The sequence below is a fragment of the Dendrobates tinctorius genome, unplaced genomic scaffold, assembly GCF_039654945.1.
Source record: "Dendrobates tinctorius isolate UK_male_01 unplaced genomic scaffold, ASM3965494v1 ptg000158l, whole genome shotgun sequence".
Taxonomy (NCBI): Eukaryota; Metazoa; Chordata; class Amphibia; order Anura; family Dendrobatidae; genus Dendrobates; species Dendrobates tinctorius.
Genome location: NW_027361825.1, coordinates 41221954 through 41246696, shown reverse-complemented (window position 1 = coordinate 41246696; position 24743 = coordinate 41221954). Strand labels below are relative to the sequence as shown.

General features: G+C 44.9%; 1 protein-coding gene across 3 annotated transcripts in view; it reads left to right on the top strand.

Moving 5' to 3' along the window:
• The first annotated feature begins 18206 nt into the window (after positions 1 to 18206).
• DMPK (DM1 protein kinase) overlaps positions 18207 to 24743 on the top strand; it is an 83927-nt gene continuing 77390 nt past the window's right edge. For 2 of the 3 annotated variants that reach the window (XM_073549352.1, XM_073549350.1), the window contains exon 1: positions 19556 to 19773. In XM_073549352.1, the coding sequence (XP_073405453.1) occupies positions 19638 to 19773 (136 nt within the window). In that variant the 5' untranslated portion in view covers positions 19556 to 19637. Of the gene's footprint in view, positions 18724 to 19555; positions 19774 to 24743 lie in introns of those variants that run through there. The other variant, XM_073549351.1, reaches the window with a different exon arrangement.

Below are 24743 nucleotides of genomic sequence, written 5' to 3'. Positions count from 1 at the left end.
AAACATGATCGCGGTGTACCGGGGGTTAAAGGGAAGCATCGGCAGGGAGGGGGCTCCCTCCGTGCTTCCCTGAGCCCCCCACGGCAGCGCAATGAGCAGCGCTGCCGCGGGGGGCTCCTTTCCTGCAGGCCCCCGAATCCAAGATGGCGACGGGGGCCTGCAGGAAGCTGGCTTCCTCAGTGTCTGCAAAGCGATCTGTCACAGGACAGTGATGTCCCACCTGGGACTATTTAATAAAGTTAAAAAAAAAAATAAAAAGTGTTAAAATAAATTTAAAAAAATCGCCAAATAAATTAGAAAAAAAAAAAAATATTCCCCCAAATAAATCCATTTTTTGGAAATAAAAAAAAAAAAAAATAAAAGTACACATATTAGGTATCGCCGCGTCCGTAACGACCCACCCTATAAAACTGTCCCATTAGTTAACCCCTTTAGCGAACCCCTTAAAAAATAAAAATAAAAAAACGAAGCAAAAAATAATTTATCATACCGCCAAACAAAAAGTGTAATAACGCGCGATCAAAAAGACGCATATAAATATCCATGGTACCGCTGAAAACGTCATCTTGTCCTGCAAAAAACGAGCCGCCACACAGCATCATCAGGAAAAATAAAAAAGTTATAGCTTGCAGAATAAAGCGATGCAAAAATAATTATTTTTTATATAAAATAGTTTTCATTGCATAAAACCGACAAAACATAAAAAAACGACCTAAATGAGGTATCGCTGTAACCGTACTGACCCGAAGAATAAAACCGCAATTTTATCGCACGCGGAACGGTGTAAACGCACCCCCCCAAAAGAAATTCATGAAACGCTGGTTTTTGTTCATTCTGCGTCCCAAAAATCGGAATAAAAAGTGATAAAAAATGTCACGTGCCCGAAAATGGTACCAATAAAAACGTCAACTCGTCCCGCAAAAAATAAGACCTCACATGACTCGGTTGGTCAAAATTCGGAAAAATTATAGCTCTCAATATGTGGTGATGCAAAAACTATTTTTACAATAGAAAGCGTCTTTTAGCGTGCGACAGCTGCCAAACATAAAAACCGCCATAAATAGTAAATCAAACCCCCTGTTATCACCCCCTTAGTTAGGGAAAAATAATAAAATAAAAAAAATTTATTTTTTCCTCTTTGCCACGACAGCACCCACTGAGAGAGGGGATCCGCCCCCGGAACAGGAAACCTACAGAGAGATAAATGGGGTGGTCCCCCTCTCTCCCTCAGTTTTGGTTTCCTGTTCCTGGGAAGGAACCTGTAGAAGAGGATACCTGGTCTGGCAGCCGCCTGCGTGCAGAATATGAGCAGCAGGGGCCCCAGGACTGTAAGCAGCGTCGGGTGGAGAGGTGTATCCCCCAGAGCTGGTAATGCAGGTGAGGCCGGAGGTGAGTGTGGTGCCAAGGCTCACTGGGGGGGATATGGCTATACCCCCCCCCCCCCCGAGGAGGGCGCATTACAAATACCATTGAAAAGAGTAAAAAAAAAAAAAACGGAGAAGATGGCCACGCGCCCCCCCCCCCCCCCCCCCCCCGAAAGAAAGCAGAAGAGCTCGAGTGTTTGTACTGGGCAGTGCGACCGGGGGTCATACCTGCGGCAGGGGTTAATGGAAGAGGACCCCGTGTGTTGGTGTGGCGCAGATTCGCGGTGGGCACCGCCAGACGGCCGCCGCATCAGTGCTCCGCTGTGAGCGAGCGTTCCCCAGGAGAGGCAACCCGGAAGTGGTAAGAGGACTTCCGGGGTTAGGACAGGAGGCAGAGATCGCGGGAGAACGCCCGCGCATGCGCAAGAAAAAAAAAAAAAAGGAAAGAGGAGCAGCTATAGCAGAGGCTATAAAAAGAAGCCACAGACACAGCGCTAGTGCGCAGTCATGTCGTCCATAGATGACCCAGCTTCGCTCCCGTTAGGTCAGCCAGTGGAATCCCCACATGGCAGTAGAAAAAGCGGTGCTACAAGGAGAAGCAGTAGCACCAGAAGAAGTGGCAGCTCCAGGAAGGAATCTAGTGGACCTTCCAGGCAAGATGAGCCCTTGGAGAAAAAACGTAAAGAAAAGAAGTCGTCCCATGCCTCGCCTCAGCCTGGGTCGCAGACCCCGCAGCCGGTAGTTTGCTGACGAAACTCACGGGTGAGTGTTTTTTGGTCAGAATAAATAATTGATGGCCTTCTTTTCTGGTCCATACCCCCTTTAGGCCAAAAGAACGGAGAAGGCGAAAAATAGAGCGTGTGCCTTATGTTCTCAGCCCCTCCCAGACGGCCACCCTAAGAGATTATGCCAATCGTGTATTGAGGAGGCCTTACAGGAGGAATCCTCACGAAAGAAGGAGGATATCCGGGCGATAATTAGAGAAGAGCTACGGGCCTTAGGCGGTTCCAGTAGTTAGTCACTCCTTCGTGAGAGAAATATGTTCGCCAAGAGGAGAAGCCTCGCCGGCGTCAAGGTCGCCGTCAGAGACCGGGGAACTAGATTCCGATAGATCCCAGGAATACCCTTCCTCAGAGGACGAGGACCAAATGTGTTTCCCCACGGACAGTGTCAGTAATTTAGTGAAGTCTGTCCGAAATACCATGGGGTTACCAGAGAGTAAGGACCCCAAGACTCCACAAGATATAATGTTTGCAGGCATTTCCCGTAGAAAAGTCCGGGCATTCCCAGTGGTCCCAGCTGTAAAAGAGCTAGTTAAAAGGGAGTGGGAAAAACAAGGTCAGAGAACCTTCCTCCCCTTAACGTCAAAGCGTAAGTACCCATTTGACTATGAGGAATTAACAGCCTGGTCGAGAGCCCCCAAGGTGGACGCGGCAGTGGCCTCTACCTCTCGTAGATCCTCCCTGCCGGTAGAGGATTCAGGAACTTTGGCTGACTCTTTGGATCGTAAAACCGATACATTCCTTAAACGATCTTGGGAAGCATGTACGGCAGCTTTTAAGCCCGCAATAGCAGCCACGTGCACGGCAAGGTCAATCTTGGTGTGGCTGAATGACCTAGAGGACAATATTAAGAATGGAGTAGCTAGGAATAGACTCCTTTCCTCTATGCCCCTCATTAAGGGAGCAGCGGCCTTCCTCTCAGACTCCTCCGTGGACACCCTCCGGTTATCGGCTAGAGCAGCAGGGCTAACCAATGCAGGCCGGCGGGCCTTATGGTTGAAAGGGTGGAAAGGAGACACGCAAACAAAAACTAAGCTGTGTGCTATACCCTGCCAGGGTAAGTACCTGTTTGGCACGGAACTGGATGAAATCTTAACAAAGGCGGGGGAGAGAAAGAAAGGTTTTGCTAACCCGTATGTTCCGTTCAACAGGAGGGCCTACAGGAAGCCGCCGTTTGGCAAAAAGAAGGACTTTAGACCCCAGGACCGCTGGGGAAATAAGGACCCCAAACAAAGGGGCAACCTATTCGGGAAACGTCCCTTCAGGGGAGATAGGTCCCGATAAAACCACTACACCGGTAGGTGGCAGACTATTAAAATTCAGCCACCAATGGGAGAAGGTGACATCAAACCCATGGGCCATGAATATTGTGTCGTCAGGCCTAAGATTAGAATTTGTTCGGCATCCACCGAACTCCTTCCTATTGACTTCCATGAAGTCCCAGACACAGCAGGAAGCACTGGAGGTAGAGATTGCAGTACTGCTAACTAAACAGGTCCTGGTAGAGGTCCCAGGGGACGAAATAGGGATGGGCTTTTATTCGCCTCTATTTTTAGTCTCAAAACCAGATGGCTCTTATAGGACTATAATAAATTTAAAGAAGCTTAATACCTTCTTGAAGCTGAAGCCGTTTAAAATGTCGATAAAGTCTGCAATAAAGCTTTTGCTCCCCAGGTGTTATATGGCAGTCTTGGACCTAAAGGACGCCTATTACCATCTCCCCATATATCGAGGGCACCAGAGGTTCCTGCGGGTAGCAGTCTGGTTCAAAGGTCGGATTCAGCATTTCCAGTTTGCGGCAATGCCATTCAGGCTATCCATGGCTCCTCGGGTATTTACCAAATTGATGCTGGAGGTGATGTCGTACGTAAGGCTGAATGACACCCTAGTTGTCCCTTACTTAGACGACCTACTCATAGTGGGAAATTCTGTTTCACAGTGCGATGCGAGAATAGCTAAGATTATCTCATCCCTACAAACACTAGGCTGGCTAATTAACTGGGAGAAGTCCAGACTAGAACCAGTAACCTGTCAGAGGTTCCTAGGCCTGCAAGTAGACTCCGTAACTGAGGAATGCTTTCTATCAAACGCCAAAGCGATGGCCATAATCAATAAGATACAGAATACTACAGGAAGACCCGTAATATCATTGAGACAGGGTATGTCCTTGCTGGGGTCCCTGATATCGTGCATTCCAGCGGTGCAATGGGCCCAGTTCCACTCCAGAGAACTACAGTGGCCTATTCTGCAGGAAACAGATAGACTGCAGGGGCGGTTGGAAGGGAAGATATCCCTATCGCCCGAAGTGGTTAAATCCCTAAAATGGTGGTTAAATCCTTCCAATTTATCGAAGGGAGTGCAATGGTGGGCGACTCCCTCCAAAATACTCACCACGGATGCCAGCCCCTTAGGTTGGGGGGCCCACCTAGAGGAGCACATGGTACAAGGCTGGTGGCGTAATGATGAAATAGAAACCTCCTCTAATGTAAAGGAGCTAACAGCGATTTTCTATGCGATATCTCATTTTCTCCCGCAGTTAAGAGGAACCCACGTGAGAATCCAGACAGACAATACCACCGCAGTGGCCTATATAAACCGGCAAGGAGGCACGCGGTCAGGACCATTGATGTCTATCGCGGAAAAGATCCTAGAAATAGCCGAGGTACATCTTCTCTCCTTGTCAGCGCTCCACATAAGAGAAGTAGACAACACCCGAGCAGACTATCTCAGTCGCCAGGCCCTATATCGGGGCGAGTGGGTCCTCAGCAGGCACGTCTTCGAAATGATAGCGTCAGAATGGGGCAGACCAGAGATAGACCTATTTGCGACCAGAGCCAACAGGCGCGTAAGAAGGTTTGCTTCGCTCTACAGGTCAGACAACCCAGACATTCTAGATGCCCTCCAAGCACCCTGGACGTTCCAGCTAGCCTATGCCTTCCCTCCCATGGTTCTACTACCAACAGTAGTCAGGAAGATAAGACAGGAGAGGGCGAGGGTCATCTTGATAGCCCCGTTTTGGCCAAAAAGACCTTGGTTTTCATGGCTGAGAGCCATGTCAGTAACCGACCCGTGGATCCTGCCGCTGCACCAGAATCTTCTCTCGCAGGGACCCTGCTACCATCCACAGGCCAAAGCCCTGCACCTAGCAGCCTGGAATTTGAAAGGGAGCTACTGAGGCAGAAGGGTTTCTCAAAGAACCTAATCAATACCCTGCTACAAAGTAGGAAGGAGTCCACAACAAAAATATATGCTAAAGTGTGGAAAAAGTTCCTGACCTTTCACCCAGCAAAACTAGCGGGTGAAGTACCCATTACGGCCATTCTAGAATTTCTGCAAAGAGGCCGAGAATTGAGGCTCTCAGTAAGCACTCTAAAGGTCCATGTGTCAGCCCTAGGAGCCCTATTTAACTATAATGTGGCAGCAAATAGATGGGTGACCCGTTTTATCTCAGCTTGTCAACGGTCAGAACCGGTGCATATTCCTCAGCTACCAGCATGGAACCTTACTCTAGTTTTGGATGCTTTCACTCAGGCACCATTTGAGCCCATAAGCTCAGCATCAGTGAAGTGCCTCTCATTGAAAACTGCTATGCTAGTAGCCTTAGTATCGGCTAGAAGAGTGAGTGATCTTCACGCTCTATCAGTAGACCCTCCGTTCCTGTCAATAACACGAGACAGTCTGATTTTAAAGACCGACCCGTCCTACCTACCCAAACGGGCAACTAAATTTCATAGATCTCAGGAGATATGCCTACCTTCCTTCTATGAGAACCCGTCAACACAGGACGAGGTGAAATATCACACTTTAGATGTGAAAAGAGCTGTGCTAGCCTACCTAGATAGGACCAGTCCCTGGAGGCAGAGTAGGTCTCTTTTTGTCTCCTTCCAGGGCAACAGGAAGGGGTCTGCAGTTACAACAGGCACGATATCCAGGTGAATTAGAGATGCGATCACAATGGCATATTTGGCAAAAGGAGAAGACCCTCCACTGGGGATTAAGGCGCACTCTACTAGAGCCATATCATCCTCCTGGGCCGAGAGGGCGAACGTCCCAATTGATCGAATATGTAAGGCTGCAACCTGGTCTTCTCCGTCTACCTTTTATAGTCACTATAGACTAGATTTGTCCTCTACTGAGGATCTAACTTTTGGTAGATCAGTCCTTAACACGGTGTGCCCACCCAAGTGATTATCTCTGGAAATCTCTCAGTGGGTGCTGTCGTGGCGAAGAGGAAAAACCGGATTACTTACCGGTAATACTCTTTTGTAGAGTCCACGACAGCACCCGCTCACTTCCCTCCCGTAAAGATTTTTCCACACATGGGTCTCCTTGGTGGTGGAGATTATGATTTAAGTTAGATATGTGATTAAACTTAGTAAGCATAAAACTACATAGGGGTAAGATAGATGAATCGCCCAAACAATTTGACTAAAACATGTATGGCGGTTCCTCTGTTGTTCTCGGTAACACAAACTGAGGGAGCGAGGGGGACCGCCCCATTTATCTCTCTGTAGGTTTCCTGTTCCGGGGGCGGATCCCCTCTCTCAGTGGGTGCTGTCGTGGACTCTACAAAAGAGTATTACCGGTAAGTAATCCGGTTATTTCCATTTTTCCATTAGGGTTAGGGCTAGGGCTGAGATTAGGGTTAGGGGTGTGTTGGGGTTCGGGTTGGAGTTAGAATTGGGGGTTTCCACTGTTTGGGCACATCAGGTGCTCTCCAAATGCAACATGGCGTCTGATCTCAATTCCAGCCAATTCTGAGTTGAAAAAGTCAAATGGTGCTCCTTCCCTTCCAAGCTCTGCCATGCGCCCAAACAGTGTTTTACCCCCACATGTAGGGTATCAGCCTACTCAGGTCAAATTGCAAAACAATTTTTGGGGTCCAATTTCTCCTGTTACCCTTAGGAAAATAAAAAATTGGGGGCAAAAATATCATTTTTGTGGAAAAAAATGATTTTTTTATTTTCACGTCCGAGCGTTATAAACTTCTGTGAAGCACTTGGGGGTTCAAAGTGCTCACCACACATCTAGATAAGTTCCGTGGGGGGTCTAGTGTTCAAAATGGGGTCACTTGTGGGGAGTTTCAATAGTTTAGGTACATCAGGGGTTCGCCAAACGCACAAGACACCCGCAGTCCATTCCATCAAAGTCTGCATTCCAAAACGTCACTGCTTCCCTTCCGAGCCCCGACGTGTGTCCATACAGTAGTTTTCTCCCACATATGGGGTGTCAGCGTACTCATGACAAATTGGACAACAACTTTTGGGGTCCAATTTCTCCTGGTACCCTTGGGAAAATGAAAAAATTGGGGACTAATTGATCATGTTTGTGGAAAAAATAAGATTTTTTTATTTTCATGCCCGGGCATTATAAACTTCTGTGAAGCCCTTGGGGGTTCAAAGTGCTCACCACGCATCTAGATAAGTTCCTTATGGGCTCTCGTTTCCAAAATGGGGTCATTTGTGGGGGGTTTCCACTGTTTAGGGACAATTAGGGGCTCTCCAAAGGCAACATGACACCCGCAGACCATTCCATCAAAGTCTGCATTCCAAAACGTCACTACTTCCCTTCCGAGCCCCGACGTGTGGCCATACAGTAGTTTTCTCCCACATATGGGGTATCAGCATACTAAGGACAAATTGGACAACAACTTTAGGGGTCCAATTTCTCCTGGTACCCTTGGGAAAATAAAAAAATGGTGACTAAAAGATCATGTTTGTGGAAAAAATACGAATTTTTTATTTTCACGCCCGGGCGTTATAAACTCCTGTGAAGCACTGGGGGGTTCAAAGTGCTCACCACACATCTAGATAAGTTCCTTGGGGGTCTAGTTTACAAAATGGTGTCATTTGTGGGGGGTTTCCACTGTTTAGGTACATCAGGGGTTTTCCAATCGCGACATGGTGTCCAATCTCAATTCCAGCCAAAAACGTCAAATGGCGCTGCTTCCCTTCCGACCTCTGCCATGCGCCCAAATAGTGGTTTACCCCCACATGTGGGGTATGAGCGTACTCAGGACAAATTGCACAATAACTTTTAGGGTCCTGTTACCCTTGGGAAAATAAAAATTGGGATGAAAAGATCATTTTTGTGGAAAAAATATGATTTTTTAATTGTACCGCTATACGTTATAAACTTCTGTAAAGCCCTTGTGGGTTCAAAGTTCTCACCACATATCTAGATAAGTTCCTTGGGGGGTCTAGTTTCCAAAATGGGGTCACTTGTAGGGGGTTTCCACTGTTTAGGTACATCAGGGACTCTCCAAACGTGACTTGGCGTCCGATCGGAATTCCAGCCAATTTTGCATTGAAAAAGTCAAACGGCGCTCCTTCCATTCTGAGCTCTGCCATGCGCCGAAACAGTCGTTCCCCCCCCACATATAAGGTATCAGCGTACTCAGGACAAATTGCACAATAACTTTTGCAGTCCAATTTTCCAATTTCTCCTGTTACCCTTGGTAAAATAAAAAAAATTGAACCTGAAGTATTTTTTTTGTGAAAAAAAGTTAGATGTTCATTTTTTTTTAAATATTCAAAAAAAATTCCTGTGACGCACCTAAAGGGTTAATAAACTTCTTGAATGTGGTTTTGAGCACCTTAAGGGGTGCAGTTTTTAGAATGGTGTCACTTTTGGGTATTTTCTATCATATAGACCCCTCAAAGTGGCTTCAAATGTGATGTGGTCGTAAAAATAAAATGGTGTTGTAAAAATGAGAAATCGCTGGTCAACTTTTAAGCCTTATAACTTCCTAACAAAAAAAAATTTTGGTTCCAAAATTGTGCTGATGTAAAGTAAATATGTGGGAAATGTTAGTTATCAAGTTTTTTGTGTGCCGTATCTCTGTGATTTAAGGGCATAAAAATTCAAAGTTGGAAAATTGCGAAATTTTCAAAATTTTTGCCAAATTTCCACTTTTCTCACAAATAAACGCAAGTTATTTGAATGAAATTTTACCACTAACATGAAGTACAATATGTCACGAGAAAACAATGTCAGAACCACCGGGATCCATGGAATCGTTTCAGGGTTATTACCTCATAAAGGGACTGTGGTCAGAATTGTAAAAATTGGCCCGGTCATGAACGTGCAAACCACCCTTGGGGGTAAAGGGGTTAAATCCAATTTGCATAATAATTTGGAACACAGTGTGTGTGTGTATATATATATATATATATATATATATATATATATATTTACACACATATAGTGCATAATAGAATTCTACTCATCTTCCCCTCTGAAGAGACAATTTGGAGATTTAATTTCCCACAGGAGCATGCATGGCCTAGAAGTCTTCTCACTCTAAAGGCCCTTTTACATTTAGCGATGCACCAGCGATTCAGACAACGATACGACCCGGTCAAGATCGCTGGTGCATCGCTAAATGATCGCTAGTGAGCTGCCACACAGGAAGATCTCACAGCGATGCAGCAGCGACGCAGCGCACGATACTCACCTTTCACACACAGCGATCCTGACGTCCTCCTGCCCGCCTCCACGCGTCGCTCGTCGTCACAGCAGGAAGCTGACGACGAGAAATGGAGCCGCCCAATCTCGCGCGATCAGCGATGGACAGCGGGGGAGCCGGTCGGAGGTACAGTCATATGTAAAAGTTTGGGCACCCCTATTAATGTTAACCTTTTTTCTTTATAACAATTTTGGTTTTTGCAACAGGTATTTCAGTTTCATATATCTAATAACTGATGGACTCAGTTATATTTCTGGATTCAAATGAGGTTTATTGTACTAACAGAAAATGGGCAATCTGCATTTAAACAAAATTTGACTGGTGCAAAAGTATGGGCACCCTTATCATTTTCTTGATTTGAACACTCCTAACTACTTTTTACTGACTTCTTGAAGCACTAAATTGGTTTTGTAACCTCATTGAGCTTTGAACTTCATAGCCAGGTGTATCAAATCATGAGAAAAGGTATTTAAAGTGGCCACTTGCAAGTAGTTCTCCTATTTGATTCTCCTATGAAGAGTGGCATCATGGGCTCCTCAAAACAACTCTCAAATGATCTGAAAACAAAGATTATTCAACATAGCTTTTCAGGGGAAGGATACAAAAAGTTGTCTCAGAGATTTAACCAGTCAGTTTCCACTGTGAGGAACATAGTAAGGAAATGGAAGAACACAGGTACAGTTCTTGTTAAGCCCAGAAGTGGCAGGCCAAGAAAAATATCAGAAAGGCAGAGAAGAAGAATGGTGAGAACAGTCAAGGACAATCCACAGACCACCTCCAAAGACCTGCAGCATCATCTTGCTGCAGATGGTGTCACTGTGCATCGGTCAACAATACAGCGCATGCATAACGCCTTTTTGTATGACCAAACAACTCAATCTTTGTTTTATCAGTTCACAGGACCTTCTTCCAAAATGTAACTGGCTTGTCCAAATGTGCTTTTGCATACCTCAGGCGACTCTGTTTGTGGCATGCTTGCAGAAACGGCTTCTTTCGCATCACTCTCCCATACAGCTTCTCCTTGTGCAAAGTGCGCTGTATTGTTGACCGATGCACAGTGACACCATCTGCAGCAAGATGATGCTGCAGGTCTTTGGAGGTGGTCTGTGGATTGTCCTTGACTGTTCTCACCATTCTTCTTCTCTGCCTTTCTGATATTTTTCTTGGCCTGCCACTTCTGGGCTTAACAAGAACTGTACCTGTGTTCTTCCATTTCCTTACTATGTTCCTCACAGTGTAAACTGACAGGTTAAATCTCTGAGACAACTTTTTGTATCCTTCCCCTGAAAAGCTATGTTGAATAATCTTTGTTTTCAGATCATTTGAGAGTTGTTTTGAGGAGCCCATGATGCCACTCTTCATAGGAGAATCAAATAGGAGAACTACTTGCAAGTGGCCACTTTAAATACCTTTTCTCATGATTTGATACACCTGGCTATGAAGTTCAAAGCTCAATGAGGTTACAAAACCAATTTAGTGCTTCAGGAAGTCAGTAAAAAGTAGTTAGGAGTGTTCAAATCAAGAAAATGATAAGGGTGCCCATACTTTTGCACCAGTCAAATTTTGTTTAAATGCAGATTGCACATTTTCTGTTAGTACAATAAACCTCATTTGAATCCAGAAATATAACTGAGTCCATCAGTTATTAGATATATGAAACTGAAATAGCTGTTGCAAAAACCAAAATTGTTATAAAGAAAAAAGGTTAACATTAATAGGGGTGCCCAAACTTTTACATATGACTGTAAGTATCACACATAGCGATATCGCTAGCAATATCGCTATAACGTCACAAAATCAGTGACGTTTTAGCGATATTGCTAGCGATATCGCTTAGTGTAAAACCCCCTTAACATGCCAGGCCTGGCTTGTCACTTTCCACAAGGAGAAATATTTACCCCTTACATCCCAGTCCAGAGCCTCTCATCTAGCCAAATCACGTCTCATACTTTGCTCTGATGAGGGGCAATACCTGAAACAATGGCTGCAAATTGAGATTCTGGTTTGGCTTTTATCCTAAGTCATGTGGCAAAGCTCGTTAAAGAGTCGATATTGACTTTTGGCATCGCTACTTTCAATATGTGGCGCTATAGAGTTCTATTCCTCTTCCTCTCTGTAGAGACAGTTTGCATATTTAACTTCCCAGAGGAGCATGCATGGCCTATAAGTCTCCTCACTCTGACATGCCAGGCTTGGCATGTCACTCTCCACAAGGAAAAAAAGTTACACCTTAGGCCGGGGTCACACTGGCGAGGAATACGGCTGAGTGAGAGGCGCTAAAAGCACGCATTAGACACGGACCAATGATTCTCTATGGGGTCCCTCGCACCAGCCGTATATTTCTCATCCGTATTCTACGGTCCGTGCCAATCCCAGCATGCTGCGACTGTCGGCGTACTACGCCCGTAATACGCCAATGCAAGTCTATGGGTGCGCAAAAAATATGGATTACACACGGACCACACATGTGACTTGCGAGAAATACGCACCCGGTGTCTCTTAGCAAAGCCGGCAATTCAGTGCGCTATACAGTAATCTCACACTGACAGGTTTAATAAAGAAACGAAAGAATAGATATAGACACATAGAATACATATATACATATATATATATATATCTATGCATTCTATGTGTCTATATCTATTCTTTGGTTTCTGTTAGAAACCCTGTCATAGGGCTCCATTATATGTCCATTTTGCAAGCCTGCGAGAAAATCTCGCCATACGGATGCCATACGGATGCTGACATGCGCAAAATACGCGACCACACCTTGCTTACGGATGACATACGGAGCACTGTTTAGGGGCCATTCATCCGTATTACGCATGTAAACTACGGACCGTATTTTGCGCAGGTTAGTGTGACTCCAGCCTTAGACTCTCATCATAAACCTGTAAATTGCACTCACTTGAAGGTAATTATGTGTCAAATCAGTGACTGTAAGGAACCTTGTGACATAACTAGGGGTGTTTGTAAAGTCAGACAGATGGTGCGGTTACTTACTCCTTCCTGTTGAATGAGACCTCCCTAGATTCAGCTTTGATTGCTGGAGGGTGGGTTCGACCACTGGGACCAACACAGATTTGGCAGAACGGGATCTTTAGAACCTGGGCCTGTGCTCCATTCACACTCTATAGGGCTGCCGTGCGCTGTTTTTTTTTTTTTTTTTCCCAGCAGCAACCCCAAAGAGAATGCATAGTACATCAGTTGACTGATGGGTGTGAAATACAAAAAAAAAAATTCCCTAACCCGCCGCCAATCAATGCAGGTTCCACAGATCGTCAAGTTATAGCCTATCCTTTGTCTAGGTCATAACTTGTTTTCACTGGACAACCCCTTTTTAAGGGAATATTTAGTTAGTATTTTTGCTTGTTGTGTTTTTTTTTTTTTTTTCTTGCAGAAAGTTTAACAGCTGTGGCAAAATACATTATATTTCTAAAACCCTATGTTGTTTTTTTTTGCGCTGCTGAGTTGCTATAGATATATCTAACAGCATGTCCATGCTATCTTTCAGCAGCGTTTTTCCATAGGCAATAATACTCCATACACAGCTGTTCTACTTAAAGGGGTATTCCAGTCTCCAAGATCCACTATCCCAATATATAGTAGGTGTAATAATATTAGCAAATATCTCCAATTAATAAATGCAGTATAGTTCTTCTGATTGGGTATGTTATTTAGCCAATGTACAGGGAATTGCCGTAGCTTAGGTATCCATGGTTACGGACACTAACAACAAACTCACTATATGAGTGGTTGTGACCATAGATACCCAAGCTACTGCAATTTCCTGGACATGGGGTAAGAGACATAGCTAGTCAGAAGAACTAAACTACATTTCTAATTAAAGGTACTTGCTATTATTATTATTACACCTACTACATATTGGGATAGGCTATTAGAGATGGGAATACCCCTTTTAAAGAGGACTAAAACTTAAGGACCTGTAGACATGTAAAATGCCTGCCAAAACTTGCTGGTGATCCAGTATAGTTTACAGGCCATGTGGAAAAATCAATGTGCTTATCATTTTATGTCTCCATGGATCAGCTACTTAAAAGGACAGAAATCAAAGTTTACCAAACTTTTACAGCAGGCTACTGGCGTTGAGTTTACTTTTTATGTGCAAGATAAAACCTGTGGCCCCGGCTCAAGTGACGGAATATCTTGATATACCAGCTGACAATTGCACACAGCTTTCCCGAGGTTGGAAGCGGTTTTCCAAGGGTTCCACCGAGCAGATGTTCTGCAGGAGTTGGGGGGAGAACTTTTTGAATAAATAATTATACATAACCGATGAGTTATCTGATGCGACCGTCGCCCCGATGGGACCAAAGGCCCATGTGAAAATAAGTCTTTTGTCATGGCATATTTGGAAGGGATTGGTTCTCCGGGTGCTGCTCATTCCAGCAGCAGAAGTCCTCAACAGACGAATGGCGACTATGTATGATCATTGGGGTGGTCTTTATAAGCTTATGTCTCCGATAAGGCCTGCTCTCTCTAGACATGACGCTGATTCTGTGCATGTGTCTGGCAAGGATGTAATCATTTACAGTGGTATTATCTTTTTTTTTTTTTTTTTTTTTTATTGCATTGACTCAGGCCAAAAAGCACACTCCGACTCAGCCAGGCGCAGGAGCGCCGCTTTAGACAGCAACCCCTGCAGGTCCCCACTAGCCATTGATGGTGATCTGGCACCTTTATAAGGATTTTAGCATATGACTAGTCTCTGTGACACCACAGGGATTTTCATCCCTCTTCTCTATACCCTTCTCTTGTATCAGTATGGCACTGGATTAAGCGATTGTATGATAAAGGCTCCGGTGGAGCCGAAACGTTCTTTATATCGCTTCCATTGCATTATTCTGTTACGCTCCCAGATTGTGTGTTAATAAAATTTAAACTATTTGGCATGATAATCCACAAGAGTGTGCGGTGAATTATATAATTACTTCAGGCCAAAAAGCGTCTGCTGGGTGGCACGCAGGAAAGGGTTAAATCCTCCGCCAGCTGTGTGCGCGCGCCGCACATCATTGGCTTCTTCCTGGCAGGGAGGGTTAACCGATGTGCGGTGATCTGCACTATGTTTGGTTACATTCCTGTGCAGAGAGTTTTCGGATGTTTATATTTAGAGCGCTAGGAACTTATGAATAGGGAGAGAGAAATGGAAAGAATGAGATTTCTATCTATATCCGCACATCTATCTGCCTGGATAAATGTCTGCCACAGAGTCCATGGCTGTTACCGCACCTGTATGGTGGCACCTGGCTGCAGGTGGATGCATCTCATTGTGTCTAGAACTGCGGTTGAATTATGCTATTGTTCCCTGTTATCAGCCGTCGCCTCAATGGAATTACTAGCATCGAGGCAATGGGGGCACATTTGTTTAACTTTTACAAACAGGACAACTTCTTTAAGTTTGGTTGGGGTCTGATAAAACTTATGCGGGGCACTTTTATCCCGGTGTGAGGGGAGCTGCTGTGCACATGCTTGACTGTCGCTTCATTCATTCCGTATCAGGCTGCTGGAGCGCTGGATTCAGCCATCTACTGCAGTCCCATTGGGAATTAATGGGATGGTAGTCGAGCATGCGCAATGTCGCTCCATTCATTCGGTATCGGGCTGCTGCAGTGAAGGATTCAGTCTGTCTACTGCAGCCCCATTGGGAATGAATGGGATGGTGGTCAAGCATGCGCAGTCCCGCTCCATTCATTCCGTATCGGGCTGCTGGATTCAGCCGTCTACTGAAGCCCCTTTGGGAATGAATGGGATGGTGGTCAAGCATGCACACTGCCGCTCCATTCATTCCGTAGTGGGCTGCTACAGTGCTGGATTCAACTTGTCTACTGCAGCCCCATTGGGAATGAATGGGATGGTGGTCAAGCATGCGCAATGTCGCTCCATTCATCCGTATCGGGCTGCTGGAACGCTGGATTCAGCCTCTCTACTGCAGCCCCATTGGGAATGCATGGGGTGGTGGCCGAACATCCGCAATTCCGCTCCATTCATTCTGTATCAGGCTGCTGAAGCGCTGGATTCAGCCATCTTCTGCAACCCCACTGGGAATGAATGGGATGGTGGTCAAGCATGTGCAGTCCCGCTCCATTCATTCCGTATCTGACTGCTGGATTCAGCCATCTACTGTAGCCCCATTGGGAAAGAATGGGATGGTGATCGAGCATGCGCAGTGCCGCTCCATTCTGTCATGATCCCAGTGCAGGTTTTGACCTGCACGTCAGGGGTTAATGTCTTGAGCTCAGTGCAGGCTTTGACCTGTACACCAGGGGTTATTTATTGTGGCCTCTCTTTGGTTCAGGCAGAGCTTTTTATTTCCCTGAGATACTCCAATCCCTGTCAGTTGCCTTTTGCCTTTGGCTGAGTGTGGTGACCTCTGTGTGCCTGTTCGTTGTTATAGCTTGCTTATATGGTTCTGATCCGGTTCTGTCCCCCCGTTGTGAGTTTGCCTGTTGATTTTGTACTGTATATCTGCTTCTCTGGTTTCTGACTTCTTGGCTACGTCTTGACTATCCGTTCTGTCTTGCCCTTTGGTAATTGTCGTGCTATCTCGTGCTTTGACCCCGGCCTGATCTGGTTTATTTTCCTGTCTATGCCTATTAGTAAGTTTGTTTCGTAGTTACCATTCTAGGAGTTTTCCTGCAGCCCCTAGCTCTCGGGAGTTTAGGCCACGCCCCCAGCAGTCACATGCTTCAGGTCCTGTGGGTCTGAAGCACGCATCTTCTCTGCTGCAGCCCGCTCCACAGGTATCTCTGAGCACAGGTTGTCTTACTCAGGACACGCGCACTGGCTCAGTGAGCAAGTGCAGTGCGGTGTTCCTGACACATTCATTCCGTATCGGGCTGCTGGATTCAGCAGTCTACTGAAGCCCCACTGGGAATAAATGGGATGGTGGTTGAGCATGCACACTGCCGCTCCATTCATTCGGTATTGGGCTGCTGCAGTGCTGGATTCCGCCTGTCAACTGCAGCCTCATTGGGAATGAATGGGATGGTGGTCAAGCATGCGCAATGTCGCGCCATTCATCTGTATCGGGCTGCTAGAGCACTGTCTACTGGAGCCCCATTGGGAATGAACAGAATGGTGGTTGAGCATGCGGACTGCCACTTCACTTCCATCGATCGGTGGGAGTCCCAGGGGTCGGACCCCTTCTTGTGATAACTTGTACCGGACAGCCCCTTTATTGCATATCCACAGGATAGGTGATCACTTGTTGATCAGTGGTAGCCCCCCACCAATCGTCAGAACTACTGTAAGTACTTTCATCCCTGTTAGAAATGAACGACAGTGTGCATGCTTATCTTCACCTTTATTTTTCCGTGCCAGAAAAAGCCGACTACCTTGCTCCAACAGAACTATGAAGAATTAATGGAGCATGCACATGAGAATGGCCGAGATAAAAGTGGCCTTTTCTAGCAATCAGTGGCGGTCCTATTCATCTGACCCCATCAACCTAAAATGAGAGGAACTGCATGAGCAATGTTGGGTGATTTATAGTTAACGTTATTTTTTTTTTCCTTTTAACAACCATAAAAAATAAGTTAAAATATCATGTAAAACCCCTTTTTAATGTGAAAAAATCAGAGGGCACAAGGAGGTTTCACACAGATGTGTGAATGCAATCTAATCCTAACGATTAGGACTGGTGCACCATACCTGCTGATTGCAAACTCGGCCTAGCAGGTATCAGTAGACAGAACATCACGTCTCATTTTAGAAGAAAGTGGAGAGTGACAAACTTTTTAAAAGGTTATCCAGTTTAGAAAACCATTTTTTGGGGCCAGAGTGGAGATCGGTTGCAAAAATGGCCTCCTTTTTTCGAGGGCCTATCTTGCACTACTTTACCTTGTCATTCTATTTATTTAAGTGAGCACTTTGTAATAGTTAAAGGTAAATCAGAACCAAGACAAGACACCATCTATCCACAGGACAGGTGATAAGAGGGGCAGTGTTGATGACACCGATGATGACAGTGGAGCATAAGTTCTCCTTTGGTGTTGCACTTCTTGACTTGGTTCCCCACAGATTACAGATGCCCTGTAGACTGTGAGCTCTCGCGGGAAGGGTCCTCTCTCCTTCCGTACTTGTGTGTGCCTTGTATTGCTCATGTTTATTGTACTTGTCTATGTATGCCCCTTTTTTTACATGTAAAGTGCAAAGAAATAAATGGCGCTATAAAAATGAAAAGAATAATCTCTGGAGATTCCATTAAGGTGGTCACTTTGTGATCAGATTATTGTGAAGGAATACTTTAGATAAGTATGAATTTTCCAAAGCGAAAAGTTTGGGAGGGTAACACAAAGGCTGTGATAAGGTGCACGGAGAAGAGGAAAAGAGGGAATGAAAACTAAGGAGGACAAACCAGCAAGAGAATAAATGGCTGGAAAAAAAACCTGAATGAGCACGACAGGAATGAACTGGAGAAAGAGAATGAGTTGGACTTGGAGAAAAAGAAGTGAGTAATTCAAGCTTGTAGGAGTTAAAGGGACAAGGGAGGTGGAGAAGGGGGGTTGGATAGTGACAGGAAGGAGGGAGAAAAAGGGTGGGACAGAAAACAGAATTTAGAGGATAGGGAGAGAGAAGTGGAGAATGAGGATTGCCCAGTAAATCAATAAGGTGGAGAGAACCTGGCAGATCACAAGAGCAGCAAAGGGCAAGAGGTGCGGAAGATTCCGATGCAGAACTTGTAAGAACTTAGATCATTCCATTGCACAACTCTCCTACAATGCCTGCCGCTATAGCAAGAAGTAATAGCTTGTAGCCATGAGAAGAAATCACTAGCCATAGGCTGAAGAAGACAAGGAGTCCCATCATCATCAAGAGTAGAAGTTCATATAGCACGCTGATGATGGTTTCCCATATCATTTCTCCCAAGCTTTAGAATTCATGGACTTAAGATAAACTGTCAGTCAAAGTGACATGGACAGGTGGCGGTGAACATCGAGTACCGGTACTCCCAGGATGGAGAATACACTCCTGCCACCAGCTCTCCTGAATCTAGATGCTCTGCTGGATCTCATGCTCTGTGTGTGTCACGAGTTGGTCACATCGCCATTGGTCAGCGAGACCCATATCACAGATTTCCTGCACTGGGGTGAGTGTCTTCTATTATTTTCTTATGTAGGCTTGTCGAAAATAAAAAGAGAGATAGCAACAAATACAAAGTGGTGCTAGCTGAGTAAATTGTTCTGCCCAAGGGTGCACTCACACATCCATGTGAAATGGCCGAATACTGTCAGATATTTTATTGGGCAGCACTCGGACCCATAGATTGTCACAGATCTGAGAAAATTATGGCTCAGAGGATGAGCTACGTGACACTCAGAGCATGTCCTATTCTGATCCCACTTCGAGGACCAATAGGTCGTAAATCCGGCAACCCATATCCATTGACATGGATGTGAATGTCTATGGGTGGCCAGAGGTCCGCAACCTTTGGCTATTGTGAAACAACTCCGAGCATGCCCTGATAACTACAAACTGTCAATGTCAACCAAAATAATCTTTAAGTGGGTGTCTAAAATTTTCATACAATAGTCACCAGTTCAAGAATGATCTTTTTGTAAAGGCATGTTCCCTGTGATTGAACATATATGGCCATTATAAGCCACCATATCAGTCAACCAGACAACCATTGGTTCATCTGTTGGTTAACCGTCTACTATCGTCTTTCTAAGGTTTAATATCACTTTTGCCAATTGGGGACTTATGCTAAAAAATGTTTGTGATCTCCTTGATAATTCACATTTTTTTGTTCCCCTCTAAGTAAACTATTATAGGATTGTAGACGTGCCATTATTTTTTTTACAATCAAATTGTATGTAGAAGCTTTTTTCTGTAGCCTAGTTAAATATTGTAGAGATGTATATGGTACATTATATATACGGTATGTGTTTATACGCACACTAGTCTGACTGGAAGGGCTGGTTCATAAGACAGGGAGTGTCCGTGTCTGCAGCATAACGCCCTATAATTATAGATACATGTCTGGCTGCTGTGTGGATTGACATGATCGGAGTTCCTAACCATAAATATATATCCGACTTTGTTAGTAAAGTTCTGTATTCCCGGCCTGGCGCACCTTCCACGGGGAGAAGAGAACAGAGGGTGGTCTACATGTTCTGCACGTTGGCACAAATAGACGGTACTTTGGAGTATTGTTTTAGTGCTTCATGCCAAATTCCTCCTGGGACTTGGTCCCTGCATCATGACAAGGGGCCAAAGAATCCACGAGAATACCTCCACCTGCCAGCTTAGTCAGCTATTTTTCTGATGTAAAACAGCATGTTCTTCGCTGCAATGTGACGATGACACTAGTGCATCCCAATGGGTAAAGTAATCTCTTTCTAACACAGTCAAGGGTTCCTATATGTTTTATCTCATATAGAGGTGACCATGCTGTCGCTGCCTCCATAAGAGTGGGAATGAGTTAATTCTCCAGATGGGGAGGTAACACCATTACATTAACCATATGTGGAGTCTGGAAGAACACAGACTGACACAGTCCATATAAGGTAGAGGTCTTACACTTCTCCCCCCTGAACTAAGGGCTCATACCGCTGTCCCCACACCCAGCGATCCTTCATTGCTCCCCAAGGATCTGGCACTGATTGCCCTTTGCTCCGATCCTAGCAGTATTTGCATCCTCGATCCCCATTATGAGTATCTTTAATCTTCCCCAACATCTGGAAATATTGCACCAGTATGTACATGTACGCTCTGTGAATGCTACATGCTATCTGAAACTGTCATTAACTCCTTAGGCTGGTTGTTGTCTACCCTCTGATTCACCACTTAATTCACAGGTACCTGTCAACACTCACCTAAATATGGGTGAGGAAAGGAGGTTGGGTGTGCACAGCCCTATTCATGAGATTAGGAATGGGTGGTCTCAGGCTTACAGGTGGTCAGATTCTAAGCACTAGGCTTCTAAGCTAACTACAAGTCTACAATTTGTTTTTTGTTCCCAGGGTTGAGCTCTCAACACTTTTATGATCAGACTGTAAATGGGCTGTAATTGCAAGTTCTTGAGATCAGGTTCTTCTTTGGTCACGGACTGTGTCAAAATCTTACTCTCTCTAAACTCTAACCTCTCCATTGGCACATGTCAGACTCATCTCCCCCATCCAGCTGCTACATTAATACCTTTGCCCTGTGCCAGTCACTGCACTGGTTACTCATCAACTTTAGATAGCTTTTGCCAGAACCATCGTTTGGCCAGCAGCCGTCTCGCCAACTCCCGCATACACAGTAATACTTGAAGAATAAAAAGATCGACTGTTGAAATTCTTCAGGCCACATCCTTCTCTCCCCCAACATCATAGCATCAGAGGAGAGTCAGGAGTGCAAAAGTTAGCATGCTGGTATGACTATTATCTGTAATGCTATTGCCGGCACCCCTGCATGGTTCCCCTTCGCCCTCCATGCAGTAACGCCGGCATACTCACTGCCCGGACGCGCAGCCTGGTCCCCGACATGCTGTCTGTCTCCCTGTGTTGTGCACTCTGCACTTTCTGGCAGTGTTCTTCAAGGCAGCCAATGTCTGGGAGGCATTTAGTATAAGAGTGCACCTGCAAGATAATCCTTGTGCGGCCAGTCCTGAACTTAAGGCCAGTCCTGAACCCGAAGGCCCTGGTCCTAGTGTGGCCAGTCCTGAACCCGCTCCGGTGGTACCTGAATCTATAGCTGAGACCCATGTGTCTGAACGGGTGCGTATACCTGTAGTCCATGTATGTGTCAGTAACCGTTCTCCAGTGGATGCAGAACTTAGTAGTCTGAAAGGAGCCCAAGTCCGTGTCAGTAACCGTTCTGCAGAAGATCCAGAACTTAGTAGTCTGAATGGAGCCAGAGTCCATATCCGTGTCTACCTAACTGACCCAAGGAGTCAGGAACTGCAGTATTGAGAACTGCCGAGGAGTGGTACCTGGCGGCTACCTACAGCTCAAGTCTGACTCCACCATCAGGAGCTCCAGTGAACACCAGGTAGCCGCTTATTTACACCCCTCCTCACCAAGCCCGGCCCCGTGGCACAGTAGGTCCACGAACCACATGCACCACCTGCGTGCATAACATTATCTAATGTGTTTCGAAGCATTTACGTATCACTCGTATCCATAGATTTCAAATTTTTTTTACTAATATTCTCTACATTTATTCAAAATAAATATCATATCTTGTACACTGAGGCCTCACTAAGATGTCCACTATTTTTTCTCATGCGTGAAAAAAATGGACCGATTTCCATCAGTGATTGGTCTGTGTGACAGTTTCTGATTTTCTAGTATGCAATAAAAAAACAACTGACCTACGTTTCTCAAGCGTCTCGTAAGACATAGTCAGTGAAAAACGGATGTACAAGGATGCAACTTGGAAGGCATCCATGTGCTGTCAGAGTTTTGCTTGGACCCATACTCTTGAATACCTAATCTTGTTCCATGGTATATCGGACAAAAATCAGAATTGTCTCAGTTTTTTATTTTGGGACACGTAGTCCATAAAAAAAGACATGGACATGTAAAGAGTTTTATAGACCATGATGTGTACATTATCTATAAATGAAAAACTCAGAACACAGACGTCAGCATGAAGCCCAATGCTCACTGGCTCATGCGAATAGTGGTGTATCATAGGGCAATTCACGACTTTATCCCACTAATACTCTTTGCTGCAGGATAGACTCCTGATATTGGGGTATTTGACGCTGGTGGGGTTACAAAATATAACGGACCTCATGAGGTTAAATAATTGTGATTCTTAGTACAGGGCTGGTTCATATAGTGCGTCATCTGGTAAACCAACTAAACAACCAACCATGTACAGTATTACTTTATCTTTAATCTTTGTCTTGTATTGGTGACCCATCAGTCATAAAGACTCCCATGTACCAAAATATCTTAGCAGGCTCACTCGAACTGAGCGTGCATGTTTATAGGAAGGTCGAGAGAGATGGCTGTCAGCAGAACGTGCAATAGGCACACCATTATCTAAGGTGTATCGGCACTGTAAGACGTTCTGTAATTTCATTTAATAAAGGTAGACCTTGTGTTTTAGTCCTTCTCTCCTTTGAAACTAGATTAAGGAAATCCCTTGGTAATCTGATCCCTAAATCGGCAATCAAATGGTTTGTAAAATCCTTGACTGCTCTTACACTCTCCCTGGTTCCCATATTTCTACATACTCCTAATCAGAGTGGTTTTGAGATTTGTGGATTACCTTTTTTTCTTCTAGGTCTATTCCACAACATCTATTGTTCCTTTTTTTTTAGGCCTGTGCCCAGGGTCTGCAGTATATGGTCACCCACTGAGCCCCTGCCCTGTGGAGGGCCACCGTATGACGGGTTCTTATATACGAGCAGGCCATTCGATGGGGAATGCCATCATTTTTTAATGTGTGATTCCATATGAATTGGATATCTACAAATTTGAGTTGAGAAAAAAAAAAGATTCTACTTGCCCTGTTGTGGCAACCAGAAAAGTCTTCACTTCTGCAGTCAGATTTTGCAGGGCCGAGTAAATGTCAGAGGTGCAGAAGTCAAGACTGGATACCAGGTGCAGAAGTCAAGACTGGATGCCAGGAGTAGAAGTGAACACTGCCCTGGTCCGGCTGCCATGGAAGACTGGATTGGATTCCAGACCAGGGCAGTCTTTGCATCTTTGGCCTGCATCCTGGGTGCATCTGGCGCTGGCTAAGCTATGCAACATCATCTAGTTTCATTGAGGCCTTATCACTAGGCTCCATACAATATCATGATGTGTCTTATGCTGCTATTTCATAATGCCGCGGAGTCTGGTAATTGCCAGAAGTGAAGACTTCTGGCTGCCACAGAGGACCGTAATGGGGTCCGAACCAGGCCATCAGAATTCTTTCTGCTTAGCTCTGCTACATATGAATTTATGAGAATGCAGGTGTAGAGGACAGTCTCGCCCTGTAAACTTCTTTGAGTGTTATATCATGCTTGTACATGTTATACATGTCATACATGTTATACATGTCATACATGTTATATCATGTACAACTTGGAGCTTGTGTGGAGTCATAATATGGCTGTGTGCACCCAGTTATAGTGTATATCTCTCTTCTTCTACCTGATAGTGTCTTCTTGTACTTCATCTACTGCATTCACTTTAGCCCTTTAGCGCATCTAGTCCTAAGTCTAGTGTTCCTCAATATTTTCCAATTTACCATCTAATGTTCCTCACCTTCTCCCCATTTTAATTGGTCCAGTTCTGCTCTCATCACATTTAGGCAGTATGTTTGAGGTTTGATAAGGTTACATTACAGCAACATCCGTTACACCTGCTTATTTTGGCGTTAGTGGGCGACTTTCTTATTTGTATGGAGGCTTCCATACACATGGTGGCTTCCATACACATGGTATCACGGGAAAGTAGGATCAAATATGTCAAATTTTTCAATGCCCGATCCTCTTGTAAGAAGTAGTGAAGGGCGAGCATGCCCGGCACTGCTCAATATTCGATCAACACTAGTAAGAAGTAATAGCGGTCAAACGAGCCTTAGGCCAAAAGCTATTGAGAGTGTATGGCCATCTTTAAACTAATCTTTAAATTAATCTTTTAATCTCATAAGCCTAAGTATTTGTATTCCTTACCTATTTGGTACTACACTACATCCATTATATTAGAGAATCCACAGCTAAAATAATTTTGCAAGGGCCCAGTTACAATGGCCGACCTGTGGCAGTTCACGAACGCCTGTTGGCTACATAGTTGTATAATAGCCTGTTTAGACAGACTAACCGCACTTCCAGCCTCATAGAACGATAGCTAATACTTCATTCTGTGTGCATTGGCCCGATGGCTCAGTGGTTAGCACTGCAGCCTTGCAGCGCTGGGGTCCTGGGTTCAAATCCCACCAAAAACAACATCTGCAAGGAGTTTGTATGTTCTCCCTGTGTTTGTGTGGGTTTCCTCCCACATTCCAAAGACAATACTGATAGGGAATTTAGATTGTGAGCCCCATCGGGGACAGTGATGATAATGTGTGCAAACTGTAAAGCGCTGTGGAATATGTTAGCGCTATATAAAGATTATTGTTGTTTTCGGCAGCACATGTTTACACAGGAGGATGTGCTGCCAAGAACAATAATTTTTAAGA